General features: G+C 42.8%; 1 protein-coding gene across 1 annotated transcript in view; it reads left to right on the top strand.

Moving 5' to 3' along the window:
* MTR (5-methyltetrahydrofolate-homocysteine methyltransferase) overlaps nt 1-21,813 on the top strand; it is a 123,070-nt gene that overhangs the window by 47,651 nt on the left and 53,606 nt on the right. The window contains exons 16-18 of the mRNA XM_055147501.1: nt 13,705-13,884; nt 17,626-17,742; nt 18,263-18,403. Coding sequence (XP_055003476.1) covers nt 13,705-13,884; nt 17,626-17,742; nt 18,263-18,403 — 438 coding nt within the window. The remainder of the gene's footprint in view (nt 1-13,704; nt 13,885-17,625; nt 17,743-18,262; nt 18,404-21,813) is intronic.

Here is a 21,813-nt window from a genome sequence, read left to right as displayed (position 1 = left end):
GACCATCAAAGAGGCTGGTCCAGCTGGATTTTCCTGTGAGTGAGATGGGGAACCACTGAAAAGTTTTGTGTTGTTGTTGTGTTCTTCTCTTTGTTCTGGTTCTTCGTTTTCGGGGCCCCACCAGGTAGTGCCTGGAGGCCCTGGTAGTCCTTGGAGATCCAGGTTGTGCCTGAGAGCTGGATCTTGAGGGTGAAATCTGGCTCTGTTGCATGCACAGCGTGTTAAGCTGTCTCTAACCCATGGGACTCTCTCTGGCCATTGATATATTTATAAGGTTGCACCGGGGTATTTTGGGATGTGAAAGTGCTGTGCTGTTTCCAGGGAGATGAAAGCTTAAAGGGAGTGGGCTTGAGTAGGAAAAAAATTCAAGGCAGCAGATCTAAATGACATTTTTTGTTTTTGAGGAATTTTGCTATGAAGGGGAATGGAGAAATAGGGTGAATACCAAATATAAAAAGGGGGGGGCGATAGAGAGAGTGAGAGAGAGAGAGCGCAAGCAGCTGACTTATTATTTTTCTTTTTGGGTCACACCCAGTGATGCTCAGGGCTTACTCCTGGCTTTGCACTCAGGAATTACTCCTGGCGGTGCTTGGGGGACCATATGGGATGCTGGGAATCGAACCCGGGTTAGCCACGTGCAAGGCAAATGCCCTACCTGCCGTTCTATTGCTCCAACCCCCAGATGACTTATTTTTAAGTTGATGGGATACGATCTGGGAAGGGGAAGAACTGTGAGAGAGTGGGAGCCTTGGCTAGAGCCCCGACTGAGTCGAGAGAGGAGGCCAGCCCTGTGCGAGCGGAGCACTCGGCTGTGCTCACCGTTCAGCAAAGGTGAGTCTTTGAACTTGGAGGCCAAGTCCGAGACTGTAGAGGTGGAGGGGGTGGGGGTTGGTCAGTGTGCTGGGGAATCTGGGTGCTTCTGTTTTCTCTGAAGGAAAGAAGCAAGGTCTCTCGAGAATGAGAGTAGAAAGTTGTGTGCTTTGCATACCTGTGCGGTTTCTCTAGAGTGTAACACGGAAATACTCTAATACTCTTACTGGGAAGGGTAATCTGTAAATGCTTTTTTTTAAAAAAAAAAAAAAGAAAAAGCAAAAACAATAAAACATAATAACTCCAACCTTCCACCTCTTTGATTTTCTGACCTTTTGGGTTTGGGATGAATCCTGGCTTCAGTAATTCTAAAACCACAGAGGTAATTCTTGTATATTCCTCATAAACCACCTGCAGAGTTGATCTCAGTTTGTCCTACATCAACCACCTGGGGTAGCTGTTGTCCCATTTTACAGTGACTGTGGTCAAATAGCAAGGGCATGTGGGAGCCAGAAGTTTCATCCCTGGTCTGCATAGTTTGAAGACTAGTACATGTTTCCAAGATCTCCGTTATTCAGCATGCATTTTCTTTCTTTCTTTTTTAATTTAATTTAATTTTTATAAAGTAGTTCACAGTATTTGATTACATTTAATATTTGAACACCAATCCCACCACCATCACACCTTCCCACCACCATGTTTTGGAGGTTTCCATGTCAAACCCCAATCCCTGCCCCAAAGCAGAATTGACATAATTTATTTTATAATCTTTGTTATGAGTGAACTGCCGAAAATGCTCCAAAAAACTTTCCTTAGAGGAGAGTGTGTGTGTGAAGTTGTTGTATTTCACCCAGGGGCCATTAGCCGTTCTATAAGAGATTACTAATGTGGGGCTGGTGTGATAGCACAGTGGATAGGGAGTTTGCCTTGCATGCGGCCGACCCGGGTTCGAATCCCAGCATCCCATATGGTCCCCTGAGCCCCGGCAGGGGTGATACCTGAGTGCATGACCCAGGAGTAACCCCTGTGCATTGCCGGGTGTGACCCCTCCCAAAAAGAAAAATAATAAGTCAGCTGCTTGTGCTCTCTCTCTCTCTATCCCCCCCTTTTTGAATTTTTTTTTATTTTTAAAAAAAAATTTTTTTATGATTCTTGGTGGTGGAATATGTGCACTGGTGAAGGGGCGGGTGTTTGAGCATTGTATAACTGAGACTTAAACCTGAAGGCTTTGTAACTTTCCACATGGTGAATTAATAAAAGAAAAAAAAAAGATTACTAATGTGTTGTTAAGGGTTGAGATCTCTAAGGTTGGTTGCCTTCTACTTTAAACCCCATCAAATGTGTCAGATGTGGTGCACACTACTCTTGGAGTAGGAGAGGTGTGAGGTATGAGATGTCTTGGCAGCGTGGTCCAAAGATAGATTTACTTGTGGGTGAGGCTCAGCCGGAGCATGTGGAGAGCGGCCGTGAGCATGGCAGCGGTTGAGTTCTGGAGGTTTTTGACTGCAGGGCCTGGGTCCCTTGGGGCGGGCAGGGGCCTTACCCACCCCCCTCTGGGGAGGCCCCCAAATGCCCGATGTGGGGTCCAGCGGCATCAGCATGCATTTTCAATTAACACTCTATCTAGAGTGCTTGATCCTGGCCGAGGACAAGAGTTTCCTGGTTTCCATTAGAATTTGAGCACAAAGAAAACGTTGGGCGGAAATTTTCCTGGTTGTGAAAAAAAAGACACACTAGAACAATGTTAAGATAATATTTCATGACAGCTGTAGATTAGCAAATACAAACTTAAAAACATTCAAGATCAGGCGGGAGAGAAAGAGTACCAATAAGGAGATAAGGTACTTGCCTTGTATGCCACTAGCCCTGGTTAGATCCCTAGCATCACATGGTCCCCTGAGCACTACCAGAAGTGATTCCTGAAGACAGAATCCAGAGTAAGCCCTGAGCACAGCCTGGTGTGACCCCAAAACCAAGGAGGAGGGGAAATACCAATAACCAATAAAAACAACAGTCAAAGGCTAGGGCTAAGGATGTGTCTCAAGTGATTGAACACAGACCTTGCATATATGGTTCTACATCTCTGGCATGCGGAAAAAGAACTGAACAGAAAAACAAAGTCTGTGCAGATACTGTAGCACTGTTCATTGATTTGCTCGAGCGGGCACCAGTAACGTCTCCATTGTGAGACTTGTTGTTACTGTTTTTGGCATATTGAATATGCCATGGATAGCTTGCCAGGCTCTGCTGTGTGGGTGGGATACTCTTGGTAGCTTGCTGGGCTCTCCGAGAGGGACGGAGGAATCGAACGCCCTACCCGCTGTGCTATCGCCTCAACCCCACAGGTACAGTATTGGTACAGTAGTAGTTAAAAAAAAATGTTCATTCCTTTTAGAGTGTGGTATAAATTTGTACAGGCTTTATGGAAGATGCTGTAATGCCTGTCAAGTGAAAAAAAAATTGCTCATATTCTTTGAGCTAATGATCTCATTTCTGGGAAATTGCTCCAGTAACCGAATTCTGCAGCATAAGAATACTGTATATGCAAGAGTTTTTACTAGCTTTATTGAAGACGAGACACCCTAAATGCCCAGCTGGAGAGAAATCAATGACTTCAGTTATATTCTTCTATTAGAATATTATCCCATTTTTAAGTGTTAGTTATATAAATTAGAGAGTCTCATGACAGTGCTTCCATGCGCAATTGCCATGCGCAATCCAAAATTATGTGGTCACTATGTATATGACTCTTAAAGACTTGTTTTCTAAGAAGTGGATAAAAATGCTTTAAAGGAAAAATAGAGGAAGATGGTGGATTAAAAATGCCTTTTCGTTAAAAAAACTAATTGGTATTATTGCACATTGCACGAGTATTAATATTTTTGGCAAGTAGTATTTTGGTATTACATCTACCATCAAAATCCTAAAATATCTCTCCCCCCCACCCCCCGCACTGTCTCATTTTACCCCCTTAATCCCAACCTTGGCATAGACAATTCTGTCATCAGAGTATCAGGGTTTGTTTTTATTAGAAAATAAGTCTGTTCCCTTACTTTGTTTCTTTAAAATCCACATATGAATGAGATATTCTGGTATTTGTTCTTCTAATGGACTTTGCTTAGTATGTCAATGCAAGAATTCTAGCCAAGCTATGGCAAAAATGCAAGGCTTCATCTATATTTTTTTACCGTGCATCTGTGGCTGGGGCTGGAGCTTTTCCACACCTTGGCTATTATAAATAATGCTGCAGTAAACATGCACTGCACTGTCGCACTGCACTGCTGCCCCGTTGTTCATCCGTTTGCTTGAGCGGGCACCAGTAACATCTCCATTGTGAGACTTGTTACTGTTTTCGGCATATCGAATACGCCATGGGTAGCTTGCTAGGCTTTGCCGACAGTAAACATAGGTATATTAATATAAATGCTTCCTTTTTTCTGTCGGGAGGTTGGGTGAGGGCTGGGTCACACCCTGTAGTGCTCAGGGCCTACTCCTGGATCTGTACATGGGGTTGATCCCAGTGATGTTGGGGCAACCATGTGGTGCTGGGCATTGAACCACTGAACCTGCTTCAGGTGAAGTGAGCATCTTACCTTATATCGTCTCTCTGGCCCCAACACTGCTTTTTTCTAGTTAAAATATTTTATTTATTTGCTCCATACCTGATGGTTGTTGGGGAACCATACAGTGCTGGAGAATCTAACTTCGGACTTGCACACGCAAAATGCATGTAAACTCCCCACCCTGCTAAATCTGTCTGTCTATCTATCTATCTATCTATCTATCTATCTATCTATCTATCTATCTATCTATCTATCTATCTATCTGTCTGTCTATCTGTCTATCTACCTATCTCTCAGTTTTAGGGCCACACATATCAGTGCTCAGGTCTTATTCCTGGTGGGCTTGGGGGACCTATGTGTCAGGAATTGAATGCATGTCAGCTGTGTGCAAGGCAAATGCCTTGCCCAGTACCATCTCTTCAGCTCCTAAAAATATTTTTATATGATTATAGTCAATATATGCCATTGTAGAATTGTAGTTAAGTATTAAAAGTCATAAGAATCAAATGCAAAATTAATATACTTATGAAGTTCAGAAATTGCCAGTATGGATCATTTTAAATAGAGGTAGGTCTTCTACCAGCTAAGGTCTTACACTGCTATTAGGTATTAGGTATAGTGATTTTTTTTTAATTTTTTATTTATTTTTGTCACACCCAGCGATGCACAGGGGTTACTCCTGGCTCATGCACTAAGGAATTACTCCTGACGGTGCTCAGGGGACCATATGGGATGCTGGAAATTGAACCCAGGTTGGCCGCATGTAAGGCAAATGCCCTACCCACTGTACTATCGCTCCAGCCCCATATAGTGATCTTTTAGAGTCAAGATTTGTGTTGCTCAGATGGTGCCATTGGTTACAAGAAGAAAATAACTCTTTTTGTTGTTATTATTTTGGGTTCACATCCAGCTTTGCTCAGGGGTTACTCCTGGTTCTACACTCAGGAATCTCCTGGTGTGGGATGGGGGACCACATGGGATACTAGGGATCAAACCCAGGTTGGCCACATGCAAGGCAAGCACCCTGGTCACTGTGCTATTAGACCTGCCCCCCAAATAGCACAGTGGGTAGGGCGTTTGCCTTGCACACGGCTGACCCAGGTTCAATTCCTCCGTCCCTCTCAGAGAGCCCAGCAAGCTACCGAGAGTATCTCGCCCGCATGGCAGAGCCTGGCAAGCTAACTGTGGTGTATTCGATATGCCAAAAAACAGTAACAAGTCTCACAATGGAGTTGTTACTGGTACCTGCTCGAGCAAATCGATGAACAATGGGTTCATTGACAGTGCCACAGTGCAGTGCTACAGATTATTTTTATGTGGCCATATTTGATAATATGTGGTTTCCTTAGAAATAATGATCACATACATAACAGCAGATACGATAATTTGCACATATGTAAACTAGATTAAGGAAGTCACTTTCTTCCATAAGTGCATCTTTTATATTCAACACATTTCCCTATGTTGAAATGATTTGAATATAAGCCTGGGATGTAACTCAGTGATGGAGCACTTACCCAGCCAATGTGAGGAGTCTCTGGGTTTGATCACCAGCACAGCAATGGGGAAAAAACAGTTGAAAATAATTTTCTAATTTATGGAGAAATGAAGTCCTATTGGGTTAGTGATTGCAATATAATTATTTTTAAAAGACTATAAAGAATGTCTTGACAATATTTAGCTTTATAATTGAGGAACATGCTGTCCTTCTAATTATTGGTCAATCACGTTTTGTTGTTTTCTTCAAATAGGAAATCTTAAGATATTGATATTTTGTCTCCCTCCCTCCCTTCCTCCCTTCCTCTCTTCCTCTCTCTTTACCTCCATCTTTCTCTTCCTCCCTTCTCCCTTCCTCCTTCCCTCCCTCCCTCCCTCCCTCCCTCTTTGGGCCACACCTGATAGCGTTCAGGGCTCACCCCTGGAATCATATGTGATGTCAGGGATTGAACCTGGGTTGGTCACATACAAGGCAAATGTTCTACCCAGTGTATTATCTCTCTGACCCTTGTGTTTCTTTATTGTTGTAATTAACTTAATTTCCCCTTCCCCCTTAATGGTGAGTTTTTAAATGTTTATTTCATAACCAACCTGCTGTTACCTCTGTGTTTCAACAGAGGTTTCTCAAATGGATTGATTTTGCCACCCTCAACAATATGTGTCAGTGTCTGATCAAATTCTTTTTTTTTTTTCATGACTTGGATGCTACTGGGGATAAACTACTGACATCTAGTAGGTAGGGGAACAGGAATGCTGTGAGAAGTCTGAACAATCTTCCACAACAGAGAATTACTGCTCCCAAATGCGAAGAGTGCCAAGGTCGAGTTCGCCCTTTAGCTCAGGGCACCCTCCACAGCTGCAAGCGTGTTCTTCTCTGATGCCCTCTGGTTAGTCAGGGCGCTGCTCCTTGAAGGGTTTAGTGCCTTTCTGAGATTGGGGTGGAAGCTGAGAAAGGGTCTGATGAGGCAGGGACAGTCCAGCACCATGGGATTCTAGAAAGCTTTGAAAGTATTCTTGGGCTCCATTGTAAAAAATATGGCAGCGCTAGAGTATTTTTATATTGTACTATATATATATATATTTTTTTTTTTCCCTTTTTGGGGCCATACCAAGCGGTACTCAGGGGTCTGTGCTGAGGAGGAATTCTTTCTGGAGGTACTCTGGAGGCCATTTGGGATGTTGGGGATCAACCTGGGTCAGCTGTGAGCAAGGCAAATGCCCTACCCATTGTACTATCCCTCCGGCCCCTGAGACCATCCAGTCTCATTTCCACATCTGAAACCTATCCCTTTCCTCCTCAACCCTGAGTTGCCGACACTCCAGGTTTGCCCTGGGCACGAGTTCTGCTAGGAACACAGCCTTTTCAGGTGCTGAGTAAGCCAGGCTGCCCCTGGCTTCCCACGACCTCAGCCCTGCACTGTCCCTGCGCACTGGGCAGGACGTCAACTGTCCCGACCTCCCTGACTGTGACTTCGGGCCCCGATTCTAAGTGTCCTAGCACTAGTGGTACCTAGGGGACCGTAGGGGATGCTGCCGTGGGCATCCATCTGCCGTTGTGAGAATTGACTCGGTACTTCCGAGCTGAGCCTTTGTCCTCAGCAGTTTCGTCACGCTTTCATGTCCTTGCTCCGTGTGTCTCCTCTGTGAGCTCTCCTTCAGCTTTCTTCCTGCTGGCCTGGCGGTTCCCTTCTGAGGGCCACACAGTGCCCCTTTCCACCGCTCTTTGTGATCTCGGCCACAGCGGGATGGGCTTTCTGCTGTGTTCTTGATCCACATGAAGTAGTTCAGTAGGAAGCGAAACCTTTCATCTGCCTCTGAAGTCAGTCCTCTGCGAGACAGCACGCTCGTCCTTTTCAGACTGAATCTTCCCCCCCCCCCCCAATTATTTTAGACACCTTGATCTACAAAACAGTTAATGGTGGGGCTTTATGCATAAAGTGTTCCAGCACCACGCCCTCCCCCAGAACGTCTGCTAACCCTCACCATTGTCCCACTGTCCTGTCCTCCTGGTCCCCCAATCCTATCCCCCTAACCTTCCGTGGTGATAACCTCATTTCTGTAGGCCAGATTCCAGTTTCTGCTGAGCATTGATTATTTCCTTACTAAGTTTCTTTATAGCCTCTATAGGAGAAAGATTGTTCTCGATCTGTCCCTCTCCTGAATCTTTATTTAATTAAATCATTCATTTTTAGATTTAGGTGTCTTCTATCCTCCCCCACCCCACCCTTTCCACAGTAGCTGCCTTGATGAAATTGAAAAGTGGTTTTCAGGTTAGCCCACTTTTTTCCCCCAGCTGTATTATACTGTAGCAAGCCCAGGCAGCTACTTTCTTTGGGGGAGTTGCTGATGTGAGCGCTTCCCCATGGTATTCAGGAGTCATGCTGTGTTAGGAGGCAGGGTGAGGACTATGGGATACCAGTGACAGAACCCAGTCCCCTGCATGCAAAGCATGTCCTCGGCCCTCTCAGCCGTCTCTGCAAGAAAAATCCCTCCCGGTTGCTGTAACATGCAGGCCGAATTGCAAGATCTCCCTTACAGAGGAAAGGTGCCATTCTGTTATGTTCACAGTGCATTTCATTTTTTGTTTGTTTGGGGGCCACACCTGGCGATGCTCAGGGCTTAGTCCTGGCTCGGCATTCAGGAATTACTCCTGACGGCACTCAGGGGACCATATGGGATGTTGGGGCTCAAGCCCAGGTCAGCCATGTGCTAGACAATTGACCTACCCTCTGTACTATCACTCAGACCTCCTCACAGTGGATTTCTTAACTAAAGCTAGTTCCCTCACATCACTCAAATTTTTCACAGCGATGAGTAAGCCTGGTAAATTACAAACAGTATATATTCCTTCCTTCTTGGCCCTTCTATTTGTGGTATTGTTTAAGAAGTTTTCCTCTAGCCTAATCTAAGAAGATCCTATTCGCCTATGAATGATTCTTATTCCTGCTATACATTAGAATGATCAGGGGGCTATTTCCTACTGCCGCTTAGTCTTTATTTTAGGATTCTGATTTAACTGCTGGGGTCTGGTTTAGTGGCCAGTGTTAGAAAACAAGAAAAAACCCTCCAGGTTGCTGTAATATGCAAGCCGAATGGCCAGCTCTCCCTTACAGAGGAAAGGAGCCATTCTGTTATGTTCACTGAACCTCTGTTATGGACTTGTGAGACTTGCAAGCCAGAGGCTTACTAGCATGTTTATCTCACAGCTCATACTGAGAAATGTGACAAAGATAGCATTGGTGTCTACCACTATATATATATATATATATATATATATATATACACACACACACCCAGTTCCTGACCAAGGACTGGCCTCTGAAACTGTTCATTCTAAGATTCATGCATTTATACAACAGCCAGGGGTGGTGTGACTGTGAATATGGCAAGTGTTAAGCTGGAGACTCAGAGAACCATGTGAGAAAGGCCTCATCCTGGAACTAAGAGTTGATGATTCTGTTCTGACTCTAAAAATGAATGTGTGTCCTGCAAGGGCCCTCTGCTCTTTCTTTCCGCAGTGCTGTGTATTTTGGTACACAGCCCAGCCCTACGCCTCCACTCCCTCGTATATAAACTAGCCATCCAGATTGGGCCAGGCAACATGGCTCAGATGGAAGGATAACCAGAATTTTGATTTCCTTTTTTTTTAAAAAAATTTTTATAGAATCACCATGTGAAAAGTTACAAAGCTATCAGGCTTAAGTCTCAGTCATACAATGATCAAACACCCATCCCTTTACCAGTGCACATATCCCACCACCAAGAACCCCAGTATACCTCCCGTCCCACTCCCACCCCCTGCCTGTGTGGCTGATGATTTTCACTTTACTCTCTCTTTACTTTGAATACATTCAATATTTCAACAGGGAACTCACTATTATTATTTGGAATTTCCCCCCAACAATCAGACGTGCCAAAAAGGCATGATTTGATAATGTATTTTACATTGCTGAGAATGAAGAGCATATGAGGTTTTGGATTTCTGGTATTTTAGTAATTAAATCCAGAGAAATTTCTGCCAGAAATTGCATCACTGCAAGCTCGTACCTCACTTTAGTGAGCCTTATAAGATGGTGGTTGCCACACCGCCAGGGAAAGGAAAGGCTGAGAGAGAAAAACCTTTTATTTATTTTTAAGTTGTGTGTGTGGGGGGGTGGGTCACACCCAGTGTTGCTCAGGGCTTACTCCTGGCTGGGCTTGAGGTCCTATGTAGGATGTCGGGGATGGGACTCAGGTCACCTGGGTGCATAACAAATACCCTACCTGCTGTACTATTACTCCAGCCAATATTTATTTTTGCACAGAATTTTTTATATTTAATTTTTTTAGTCACCATAAAAATTACAAAGTTATTCATGATTGGGTCTTGACATACATTGTTTCAAAACCAATCCCTTCTCTAGTGCCTCCTTCCCTCTACTATTTCCCCTCCCCCTTGGCTCCCCACCCAATACTCTGCCTCTCAGAGTGGAATATTTTAATGTATAAGTTTTTGCACTGTGATTTACAGTACTATAGCTGGTAGGATTTCATATATAACACATTACCCTCTTTCAGCATCACCCCCTCCCTGTTTTTCTTTAAGTTTTAAATTTTATTTCCATAAAATTGTTTACATAATTGTTTACATTCAACATTTCAACACCAATCCCACCACCATTACACCTTCCCACCATCATCATTCTGGATTTTCCCAAGCCTGCCCCATAGGCAGATGCTAAGCAATTTATTTTGTATTGCTTGTTATGAATAGTATGAGTTGTCATGCGGCCGCAAAAGTGGCTGCACGCTCCTGGAATTCTAAGTTGTTTTTTTTTTTTTAAGTATTTGGGATCTGGAGGCATTTCTGCTCCATGCTACTCTGTTCCAAGACTCATTTGTAAGTCTCTGAATCATGGCTGTTAATGTGCCTAAATGGCACCCAGAGGCAGTTCTTAGGCATAACTGCCAGGAAACCAGAAGGGTGGGGAGAGAGAGCAGAGTTCACCCATCCCTAACTCTGTGAAGCCTGGAGATTTCAGTCACTGGTCCCGTGTACCTGGGATTATCAGTGGATTCATACTCATGCGTGGGGAGCTCAGCATGAGACTGTGAAGGTCAGCCGTGTGTGTAGCAGTGATTGGGTTCTGGAGCTTTGTGGCTACTGGGGTCCTCCTTCCTGTTGAATACTTCCCTCTACTGTAGAGATGCTGCCCCTCCCTGTTGTCTCACCCTTCAGGGGGCATGTTTCCTACTGAATACCAGTTCTCATGTTCTTTGTTTCCAGTGTCTTTGGGCATTCATTGTTCCACCATTATGTTTTCTTCTACCCGGCATATGAGAGAGATCATTCTGCTTCAGTCTCTCCCCCTCTCACTCAGCATGATACTCACTCTCCAGGTTCCTCCATGTAACAACAAATTGCATGCTTTTTTTTTTTTTAAGTTTCGCTTTTGTTTTGTTTTGTTTTGGAGACCATATCTGGTGGTGCTCAGGGTTTACTCCTGGCTATGTGCTCAGGGAGTAAACCCGGGTCAGCCACATGCAAGGCAGGCATCCTACCCATTATACTATCTCTCCAGCTCCCTTAAAAAAAAGAAATGTTGGGACTGGAGTGATAGTACAATGGGTAGGGTATTTGCATTGCACATGGCCGACCGGGGTTTGATTCCCAGCATCCCATATGGTCCCCCCAGCACCGCCAGGAGTAATTCTGAGTGCAAAGCCAGGAGTAACCTCTGTGCATTGCGTGGTGTGATCCAAAAAGAAAAATAAGAAATAATAATAATTAATTTTTTTAAATGTTGCATTGCTGAGTTTAGGTGGGAGGATAAGAGGGAGGAGTGTTGGAGTCCTATGGAAACGGAGGTAGGTACACTGGTGAGGGATGTGGTGTTGGAATTATATGCACAAATTATTAATAGTATTATAACCCTCAGAATTTCAATAATATTTTAAAAATGTTGATCACATTATATAAGCTTCAGATGTGCACCACGAAGCATATGTTTATACTGTGTGTTAAGCTCATCACTAACACTTAAGTTACATCCTTAATTTAGTGATGTTGGAAATTTTCAAGAACATTCTGCACTTTCATTCAAAATCATCAACTTTTTGAATCACCAGAGGGATAGCAAAAAATTCACTTTTTCTTCAGAATCAATTTAATTATTTTTATAAACAGAAATAATTCAGAATGTATTTTGTTTATTTATTTATTTATTTATTTATTTTGCTTTTTGGGTCACACCCAGCAATGCACAGGAATTACCCCTGGCAGTGCTTGGGGGACCATATGGGATGCCGGGGATCGAACCTGGGTCGGCCGCATGCAAGGCAAACGCCCTACCTGCTGTGCTATCGCTCCAGCCCCGAGAATGTATTTTGTTGAATAGTCCTTTCTTGAGTTTGTGCATCGGATCCAAAGACATTAAGTAATGCCTTAAATGAAAATATCACTTGTTCATCCCTGCATTATGTATATACTGAGCACATTCTCTGGCAGGGTAATGTTCTCACCCAAGCTGACCGATACGTCGCATTCAAATACCTAGCCAAAAATGACAAAAAGGTTGCTAAATACATACATAATCTGAAAGAGAGATGTGTGAAGACAGCTGGCTGAAGGCAGGCCCGGTGCAGGAGTGATAGAGTGATGATTGAAAGGCTTTCCCAAGGAAGGGATGTTCGAGCAGGGCCCTCTGATTTGGAGCACACAGCTGTGACCTAGCATGTTCTGGGCAATGGCAGTGGCAAGTCCAGGGGGTTTGAGGCCTGGTGAGTGACAAGAACATCAAAGGGACAGAGTGGAGAGCCTGTAGTAGATGAGAGAGGGAGCAAGCGATAGGCAGTAACATAGATACAGGTTTGGATTGAAGGGTCATGGAGGGGCCAAAGCAGTAGCACAGCGGGGAGGGCGTTTGCCTTGTATGCAGCCAACCTAGGTTTGATTCCTGGAATTCCATATGGTGCTCTGAGCACCACCAGGAGTCATTCCTGAGTGCATGAGCCTGGAGTAACCCCTAAGCATCGCCGGGTGTGACCCAAAAAGCCAAAAATTAAAAAATTTAAAAAGGGACATGGGAAGCCTCTGGTGTTTGAGGTTGGCTGGAAACGGTGCTTTGCTTTTTAGGATCACTGTTTAGAATATTATTACCAGTTCATACTTATAACATAAGACACATGTAAATTAACTAGTTTTATAATGGAGGTAGGCAATAAAAACATATCCTGGATTATTAGACTATTGTAGGAAGAGCAGAGAATTCTGTGGCACTGTTGTGTGGACAGGGGCTAAGAACATATGGGCCAGGTCAAGAGAGGAAAGACACTTCTTTTTATTTATTTATTTTTTGCTTTTTGTGTCACACCCGGAGATGCACAGTGGTTACTCCTGGCTCCGTACTCAGGAATTACCCCTGGTGGTGCTCAGGGGACCATATGGGATGCTGGGAATCGAACGCGGGTCGGCCGTGTGCAAGGCAAACGCCCTACCTGCTGTGCTATCGCTCCAGCCCCAGCCAAGACACTTCTTTTAAACTTGTTCTTTCATAGTGTTTGGATTTTTATTGTGTGTATAATTTTTTTCAGAAGCTTATTTATAAGAATACTCTGTATGTATAGGGAATTTATTTTTACAGAAGTAGTATAGCTGTTGTGTTGATGAAAACACAAAGGGACTTTGAGCCAATTCATCCATGGAAAAAATTCGATCAATGTTTAGAGGCTGCTTGACATTTGGATTTCTCTGAAATCCAACAGTGATACTTAAGACAACTGAAATGTGCTTTGTTTCCACAGAAAATAGTTTGTATTTTTCTATTTAAATGATATTTCTCACTCTTTTTCCTAGGCAACAGAAATAGATACCAAAATTAAAGTGTGTACCCGGGCCTACTATCTTCTTGTGAAAAAACTGGGCTTTAATCCAAATGACATCATCTTTGACCCTAATATCCTCACCATTGGTACTGGAATGGAAGAACATAACTTGTATGCTGTTAATTTTATCCAGGCAACAAAAGTCATTAAAGTAAGTTTGGGCACTTTCTCTCTTCCTCTCAAAATATTGCTCAAATTCTTCACATGACTCCAGTGAATAATTGGAGATAACAGATTTTTATTGTGTGGGAATGTTAACATTCTTGTTCTTAGTAGTAAATTGACTTTCTGAAATTTAGGACTTTATTATTTTTAGTATTTTTCTATTAGTTTTTTTTATATGTTATTTTAGGTTGTAAAGTATGACACACATCGAAGAAAATGAATTCATTTTGAAACATAATAGCTCTCACTAAGGTCTTGAAATAGAACTTGTTTAGAGCCTCCATTTCTTTTCTTTCTTTTTTTTAATAATGTAGGAGTACTGCTGTTTGTTCAGCCATTGATTAAGCTGATTGAATTGGGCATGAACTCCACGTTCTTTTTTTTTTTTTTAATTGTATCACCATGAGATAGAGTTACAAAGCTTTCATGTTTGAGATTCAGTCTTACAATGATGGAACACCCATCCCTCCACCAGTGCACATTTTCCACCACCCTCATCCCAGTCCTCACCCTGTCTCTATGGCAGACAATTTCCCTAATACTGTCTAACTAACTAATGCTTAACTAACAATTTCCCTAATACTCTCTAACAAACTAAGTTTGGGCATTATGTCTTGCTCGAAATTTCCCACCACCATTCAAGCCTACCTACTGAGGGCAGACGCTAGATAATTTATTTTCCATTGCTTGTTTTGAATATTATGAGAGATCCTACGGACATGATTGTAAATGCAAATTCCTAGATTGTAAATGGTTGGGTTCCAGAGACATCTCTGTATGGCAAAAATCCATTTTGGGATTCAATTGGAAGTCTCTGGGCCAGGAATATTGGTGCGCTAAGATGGCACCCACAGGCAAATTGTGGGCATGACAGCCAGTGTACGGGGCAGGCAGGGACCTGGGGAAGGCAGCTTGGGTCCTCTGCCACCATGCGGCCTGGAAATTTAGTCCCGGAACCCACATACCTGAGCCTTGCTTGTGGAAGCTCTTGGTCACCAGGATTCCATCTGGCGTAGGTGAGTAGACTGCACCTGCTCCATCTGGAGTGCCCCAGTGAAATTAGAGCCTCCATTTCTTTCTCTTTCTGATTACTGATTATATCCTTCCTCATTCTAAATTTGTTGGTGATGGTCATGGTCATCAGCCTGTTTCATTAGTATCACTTTGTTGCTTTACCTAATAGTTATCACTACATACATGTGTGGTCAATTCAAATTATCTCTGGATTTTTTTTTATGCCTTTGGGCTTACAGCCAGGGGTACTCAGGGTTTATTTACTCCTGGCTCTGCACTCAGGGATTGTTTCTGGCAGGGCACGGGGGACCATAGTGGTACTTGGGTAGGTTGCGTATAAGTCAAATGCCCTACCCTCTGTACTATTAATTACTCTAGCTGCAGAACATGAATTTTTATAGTTGTGAGTTAACTTATTTACTAAAATTTGTGACCCCCCAACACTTCCAGTACTCGCTCTGCCCATAGTTTTCAGTCTATAAACAGGCATCTTCTTATGGTTGATATAGTGTCATGCTAGTCACATTTTTCAGAATTTTCTTCCTGATTTTTGTTTCAGTGACCTCCCCTCATAGTGCTGAAGGGCTGATCTGTGGTTGCTAAGTGTCAGAAAATGGTGATGTACCTTATGGAGGAAATAGTTGTGTTAAAAAAAAAAGATTCATTTTGACACGTGTTACACAACTGTTGTCTGTGAGCTCAGAGTTAATAAGTCAATAATATATATTAAACAAGTCATCATTAAAACAAGAGGGTTGGGGGGTGAGGTGCTCCCTGGTAATTTTTGTCCAGCCAGTTCACCGCATGGGCCCAAGCATGTGATGCTGCGCAGAATGGCCTAGTTGTGCTGGGGCTCTGCAGGGCCACACCTGCTCAATGGTCCGTGCAGTGCCAGGAATTGAGTCTGCATCGAGTGCTTGCTAGACTTGTGCCCTAACCACTGTACTATCTCTCATCCCCCAAATAAAGGTGGTTTTTTTTTTTTTTTTTTTTTTTGCTTTTTGCTTTATGGGTCACACATGGTGATGGACAGGGGTTACTCCTGGCTCTGCACTCAGGAATTACCCCTGGCAGTGCTCAGGAGACCATATGGGAGGCTGAGAATTGAATCCATGTGCAAGGCAAATACCCTACCTGCTGTGCTATCACTCCAGCCCTCCCCCCCCATAAGGTTTTTAAACAAGATTTTATATTGGTTAATTGCTAAAATATATTGTGCCCAGAGGTCGAAACCTAATGCTGTTGCTCATCGAGTAAGGATTTCCAGCATTCCCTGCTTTGGTCTTCCTGGTGACTTTATAACAATAACCACCATAAATAACAATGATCAGTTGTATCAACAATATGATTTCTTTTCCTTGCTTTTAAGCTTACTACAATTTAAGCTTTAAGATTGTTTTTGTTTCCTTACCCAACCTAATTTTCAATTTCGCCTGGCTTGCAGCGGTACTTTGTTCACTGTAATGAATATATGACACTCCATCATAGAACGTTACCGTATTAGCTATTTTCCTACCGATAGACATTTGGTTTGTTTCCAGTCAGGGCCATTATGAGCCCTGCCGCTGAGAATATTCTTGTACATGTAACTTTGTGTGTGTGTGCATGAGTTTCTCTATAGCTCATACCTGAAAGTGGGATGTCATAGTGGTCTAGAATTGCAGAGACACCCTATGTGCTTGAATCTGTACTTTCATTAACAGTAAGAGTTCCTCTTGCTGCATCTGTCGCCAGTGCTTGAGGATATTACCATGTGGTGGAAACCTCAGCTTCCTTTGGTCCTTCTATAATCGACCAAGTTTATAGTGAATTTAGGGGAGTTGGTTCATTTAGATTCAAGTTCCCAAATGTATTTGGCCTATCGATGATCCCTTTTCAGAAATTGAAACTACCCAGCATCTGTTTGGAAGTCTTTCCGTGCACAAACAGCACAGAAGAAACTCCCCCCCATGAAAGAAGTGTCCCCCACTCTCCCTTCTCTACCCCCTACATATAAGTGACGTACCTGAAACCGCTACTATGCAGAAGGCTCCCTAAGCTCCCAAGAGTTGATTCCAGTACCTGGAGGCCAGGGTGGAATCACTCACTTTGGCTATCACTAGTTTAGTCCAGGACACCTGCTTGTGGAGACCTTCTCGGAGTCTGCTCTTCAACAAATGACACACTCTTTTCTCTTTGTTTGTGTATGTCTGTTGTCTACTGCTTTCTCTTTTGGAGGCATGGGGCAGAGGGGGAATGTTATCCCTGGGTCTGCACTCAGGAATTCCTCCAGGCTGTGCCCAGGGAGGCATATGGGGTGCTGGGACTGAACCCGTTTTGTGTGCGTGCAAGGCAAATGCCTTACCTGCTCTAAGGCTTGCTATTGCTCCAGCCCCGCTGTCTCTTTTTCTCTCATTTGTCCAGAAAATATTTTTGTGATACTTTCACCATACATTGTGCCCCATCATGGTCACTGTAGAGATAATGCCGAGACAGTGTAGAATGTGAAAAATTCCTCTAGGGAGATTAGATCTGGTGGCAAAAATTGTTTGTGAATCAGTGCCTCTGTGATGCCACGTTATGGTAAGATTTGATCTCTAGCTGCAAAAAGCCCTGAGTTATTTCAAACTTCTTAACTATTTTTACTTGCAGTCTTGTGTAAAAGCTCAAGAGATGTGATCATTGCTTTTGGCAACAAAAGGGAATCTCTTCACATTTTAATATGTCTTGTTAGGAAACATTACCTGGAGCCAAAATAAGTGGAGGTCTTTCCAACTTGTCCTTCTCCTTCCGAGGGATGGAAGCCATTCGAGAAGCAATGCATGGAGTTTTCCTGTATCATGCTATCAAGGTATGGTAGAAAGGTCTCTTTGTCCTTTTGCCATCAGTTTTGACTTGGAGTAGGGGTTTGCAAATGTTGGCCTGCAGACTAACTCTAACCTGCTTCCAGTTTCTGTAAATAAAGTTTTATTGGAACAAAGCTATACACACTCTCTTCCATTGTCTGTATCTGCTTATATGCTCTAGCAAACAGAGTTGCATAGTTTTCAACAGAAACTATGGTCTCAAATATTTCCTCTCTGGATCTTTATGAAAATTTTTTGCTGACTTATGATCTGGTATCAGAAATTGACGATCAGAATTTTTTCAGCTGGGTCAGAGAAATAGTACAGCTCGTAAAGTACTTGCTTTTTATGCCATGGACCCAGGTTTGAATCCCTGGTACTACATATGGTCCCCTGAGCGATGTCAAGGGTGATTCTTGAGTACAGAGCCAGGAGTAAACCCTGAACACTGCTGGGTATGACTCCAAAGCAAAGCAAAATCAAACAAAATGGTTTTATCCTCACGTTCCTTCTTATTGCACTTAGTTCGGTATGGACATGGGAATAGTGAATGCTGGAAATCTCCCTGTATATGATGACATCCATAAGGAACTTCTCCAGCTGTGTGAAGATCTCATCTGGAATAAGGATCCTGAAGCCACCGAGAAGCTCTTACGTTATGCTCAGGTAGAGGGAATGCTCTTACGAATGGTTTCTTTCATGTTTGGATATACTGATCGCTTACAGTTGCTTACCAGTCACTGTAGAATAGACTCAAGTAATTCATCCTCTCTTTGCATCCCTGAGGATTTCTGTAGAATCCCAGAGAAAGTGGTTTAATTACTAGAGAAGAGAAACAGGCCTTATCCCGCAGCTTCAGTATTCAGAATTTAGGTTTCCTTAAATGCATCTTTAAATGTATAATTAATTTTTATTATCTTGAAATAACACTTATTAGTTTTAGAAAATTTGCAAATACAGATAAGTAGAAAAGAAAATAGTTAATAGGACTTATTACCCAAAGATGATCACAGTTGAAATTATATTGTAATTCTCTAGTCATGTTTTTTTTGTTTATATTGTAATGAATATTTATAAATTGTATGCACATACATTAAAAAATGGAACTATACTGTAGATCTCTTGATAACCCTGTTTATTTAGTAGCATACTGGGAACATCGTTTTGTTTTATTAGATATTTATCTCATTTGTTTCATCAATGGAATGGCTATTTGGGATTTTTTGTTGTTGTTGCTCTGGTGTTCTTAGTTTTGTCTTTTTTAGCATTTCACCCAACTATTTCAATGTTGGAATGATTTCCAAAGCAGAATCTAAATCAGACTCTGGCAGAAGTATCAGTTTCTCTTTTCCATCAGAGTACTGAAATATGCTGCAAGAAGGAGAATTTAGGATTTCCCTAATTCAGAATTTCACTGTATCCTTATTTATCAACCTTCTGAGTGGAAAGAGTTAGATTTTTGAAACAGTTCATGTTAGTCTTACACTTAGCCAAGCTGATTGGAGTTTGGACTCTGCCCCAGTAAGCACGTGACCCTCTCTCAGTTTCCTAAAATACATTTCTGAGTTCTGCTGTGAACCCAGGACACAGTGTTTAAGGCAAGTTCTGCTTCTGAGCTCACTGCATTGGAAACATTTTCTTTTTTGACTCCGTTTGTTGCTTCTGCTCCTGAAGACAAAGTGCCCTTTGTCTTCAGAGACCCTTTCATTGTTTGAACATTAAGACCATGAATGTGGAACTCCACTCACTTTTTCAGTCTATCTTTCCCTGTGGGAGGGGGCTCCTCCATGAGTGACCCTCGGACCAGAGTTCTGTAGGAAGTCTGAAGGACATTCTCTATAGTCCTCTGTAATCATGAAGTTATTCTGGAGCTTTCTCAGTTCATCCCCTAAACTATGTGATGTCCCATTTTTTTTTTCCCTCCCTGGTCCAGATGAGATAGCTTTCTTTTTTTTTTTTTTTTTCCCTTTTTGGGTCACACCTGGTGATGCACAGGGGTTACTTCTGGCTCATGCACTCAGGAATCAACCCTGGTGGTGCTCAAAGGGACCATATGGGATGCTGGGAATCGAACCCGGGTCGGCCGCGTGCAAGGCAAACGCCCTACCCTCTGTGCTATTGCTCCAGCCCCCAGATGAAATAGCTTTCTTTTTTTTTTTCTTTTTGGGTTACACCCAGCGATGCTCAGGGGTTACTCCTGGCTTTGCACTCAGGAATTACTCCTGGCAGTGCTTGGGGGACCATATGGGATGCCGGGGATCAAACCCGGGTCGGCCGCGTGCAAGGCAAACGCCCTACCCGCTCGCTGTGCTATCGCTCCGGCCCCCTGAAATAGCTTTCTTATAAAAGACAGGACTCCTTATTTGTGAGATGACACTCATTTAATGTTTGTTCAACTTCATATTTTATGTCAGATATCTTTCCTGGGTTCTCTTTCAGTACTTGTTGACAATTTTTCTTTTTTGTTTCTGTTTATGATGCTGAGATGCTTAGAGTTTTTGCATAAGGTTTATAGCTGGGCTGAGAGAAAACTTAATTGCAAATGCAAGAACTTAACAATCCATCATGTAAGAAATTGCTTCCCTCTCAATGTAACCACAAGTTTTTATTACAAGCCATTGACCCTTTATCAAGTAGGCTAACTGTCTACTTCCAAGGTGACTTCTGGAACCACAGCAAGGGCATTAATAGCCCAAACAGATATGCTTTAATAATTCCCAGGAGTTTCCAGACCTACAGTAGCTCCTCAGTATATACCAGGTACAAATGGAGCATGAAAAGAATCTCATGAGGCAAATAAGAATTGAGGAATCTTTTTCTTCAAAGAAAGTGGTTATCTTTCTGCTACTAAAGAATGAATTCCGGGGCTGGAGCGAAAGCACAGTGGGTAGGGTGTTTGCCTTGCACGTAGCCGACCTGGGTTCGATTCCCAGCATCCCATATGGTCCCCCGAGTATCACCAGGAGTAATTCCTGAGTGCATGAGCCAGGAGTAACCCCTGAGCACCGCTGGGTGTGACCCAAAAAGCTAATAATAATAATAATAATAATAATAATAATAATAATAATCACTTGTATCACTTGTCATCCCGTTGATCTTCGATTTGCTTGAGCGGTTGCCAGTAACGTCTCCATTTGTCCCTGTTGCATGCTATTATTATTATTATTGATGAGTACTCATCAGTACAAAGTGCCTTTATTCTTCAGAGACCCTTTCATTGTTTGAACATTAAGACCATGAATCCTGGTTCTGCCCTCAGATGAGTACTCATCAGTACTCATCAATAATAATAATAATAATAATAATAATAATAATAATAATAATAATAATAATAATAATGATGATGATGATGAATTCCTCATCCAGTTTTTCTTTTTTCTTCTTAATGGAATTGTTGCTATTGTTAACTGCATCCAAGTTCTTGTCTGATTATTGAAAAGGGTGGTGAAAGAGCAATTTGTGGGCTTAGATTTTTAACTCTACTCTGTGGGAAGCAGTGGGTGTTATTGAAAAATAACTCCTTTGGTTTGACACAGGCTAACCTGTGATGGATAAATTATTTTTGGTAATAAAATCTTCTAGGTGTTAGGTTGGGATATTAGCTTGAAGAAGTGCACGCCTGGCTTTCTGGGGCCCTGTCATTGATTCCTGGTACCACATGGTTCCCCCTTCCCCCACTCCACTGGGGTATTTCTGGTGGTCCCTAGCCCTGCTGGCCTAAGTAGCACTGTGTGAGAGATACTCTCACTCTCCCCCGAAATTTCCAGATCATGTTCCTTGCAATTCACACGAAGCTTCTGTATTGATTTCTAATCTTGACTTCTTTGGAAAGGTCTGTTCTCTGAAGGGCAGATGATGAAGCGATGGGAAAAAGCCAGATGAGGGCATTGTAAAAGCACCAAGAGACACTGAGACTAAAAGCCTCAGTACTGTCTCCTCAGAGCAACAGGGACCTTTTAGTTCCCACAGAGGGCTCATTTGATCAGATTTTTGGAGAGGTCCCTCTGGCTCTAGTGTGGAAAACACATCGGAGAAGAGGGTGATTCTGTGCTGTGGAAAACATAGTTTGGATGATG

The sequence above is a fragment of the Sorex araneus genome, chromosome 9 (assembly GCF_027595985.1).
Source record: "Sorex araneus isolate mSorAra2 chromosome 9, mSorAra2.pri, whole genome shotgun sequence".
Classification (NCBI taxonomy): Eukaryota; Metazoa; Chordata; class Mammalia; order Eulipotyphla; family Soricidae; genus Sorex; species Sorex araneus.
The sequence above is the reverse complement of the archived record's forward strand: the minus strand, read 5'-3'. Positions and strand labels throughout refer to the sequence as shown.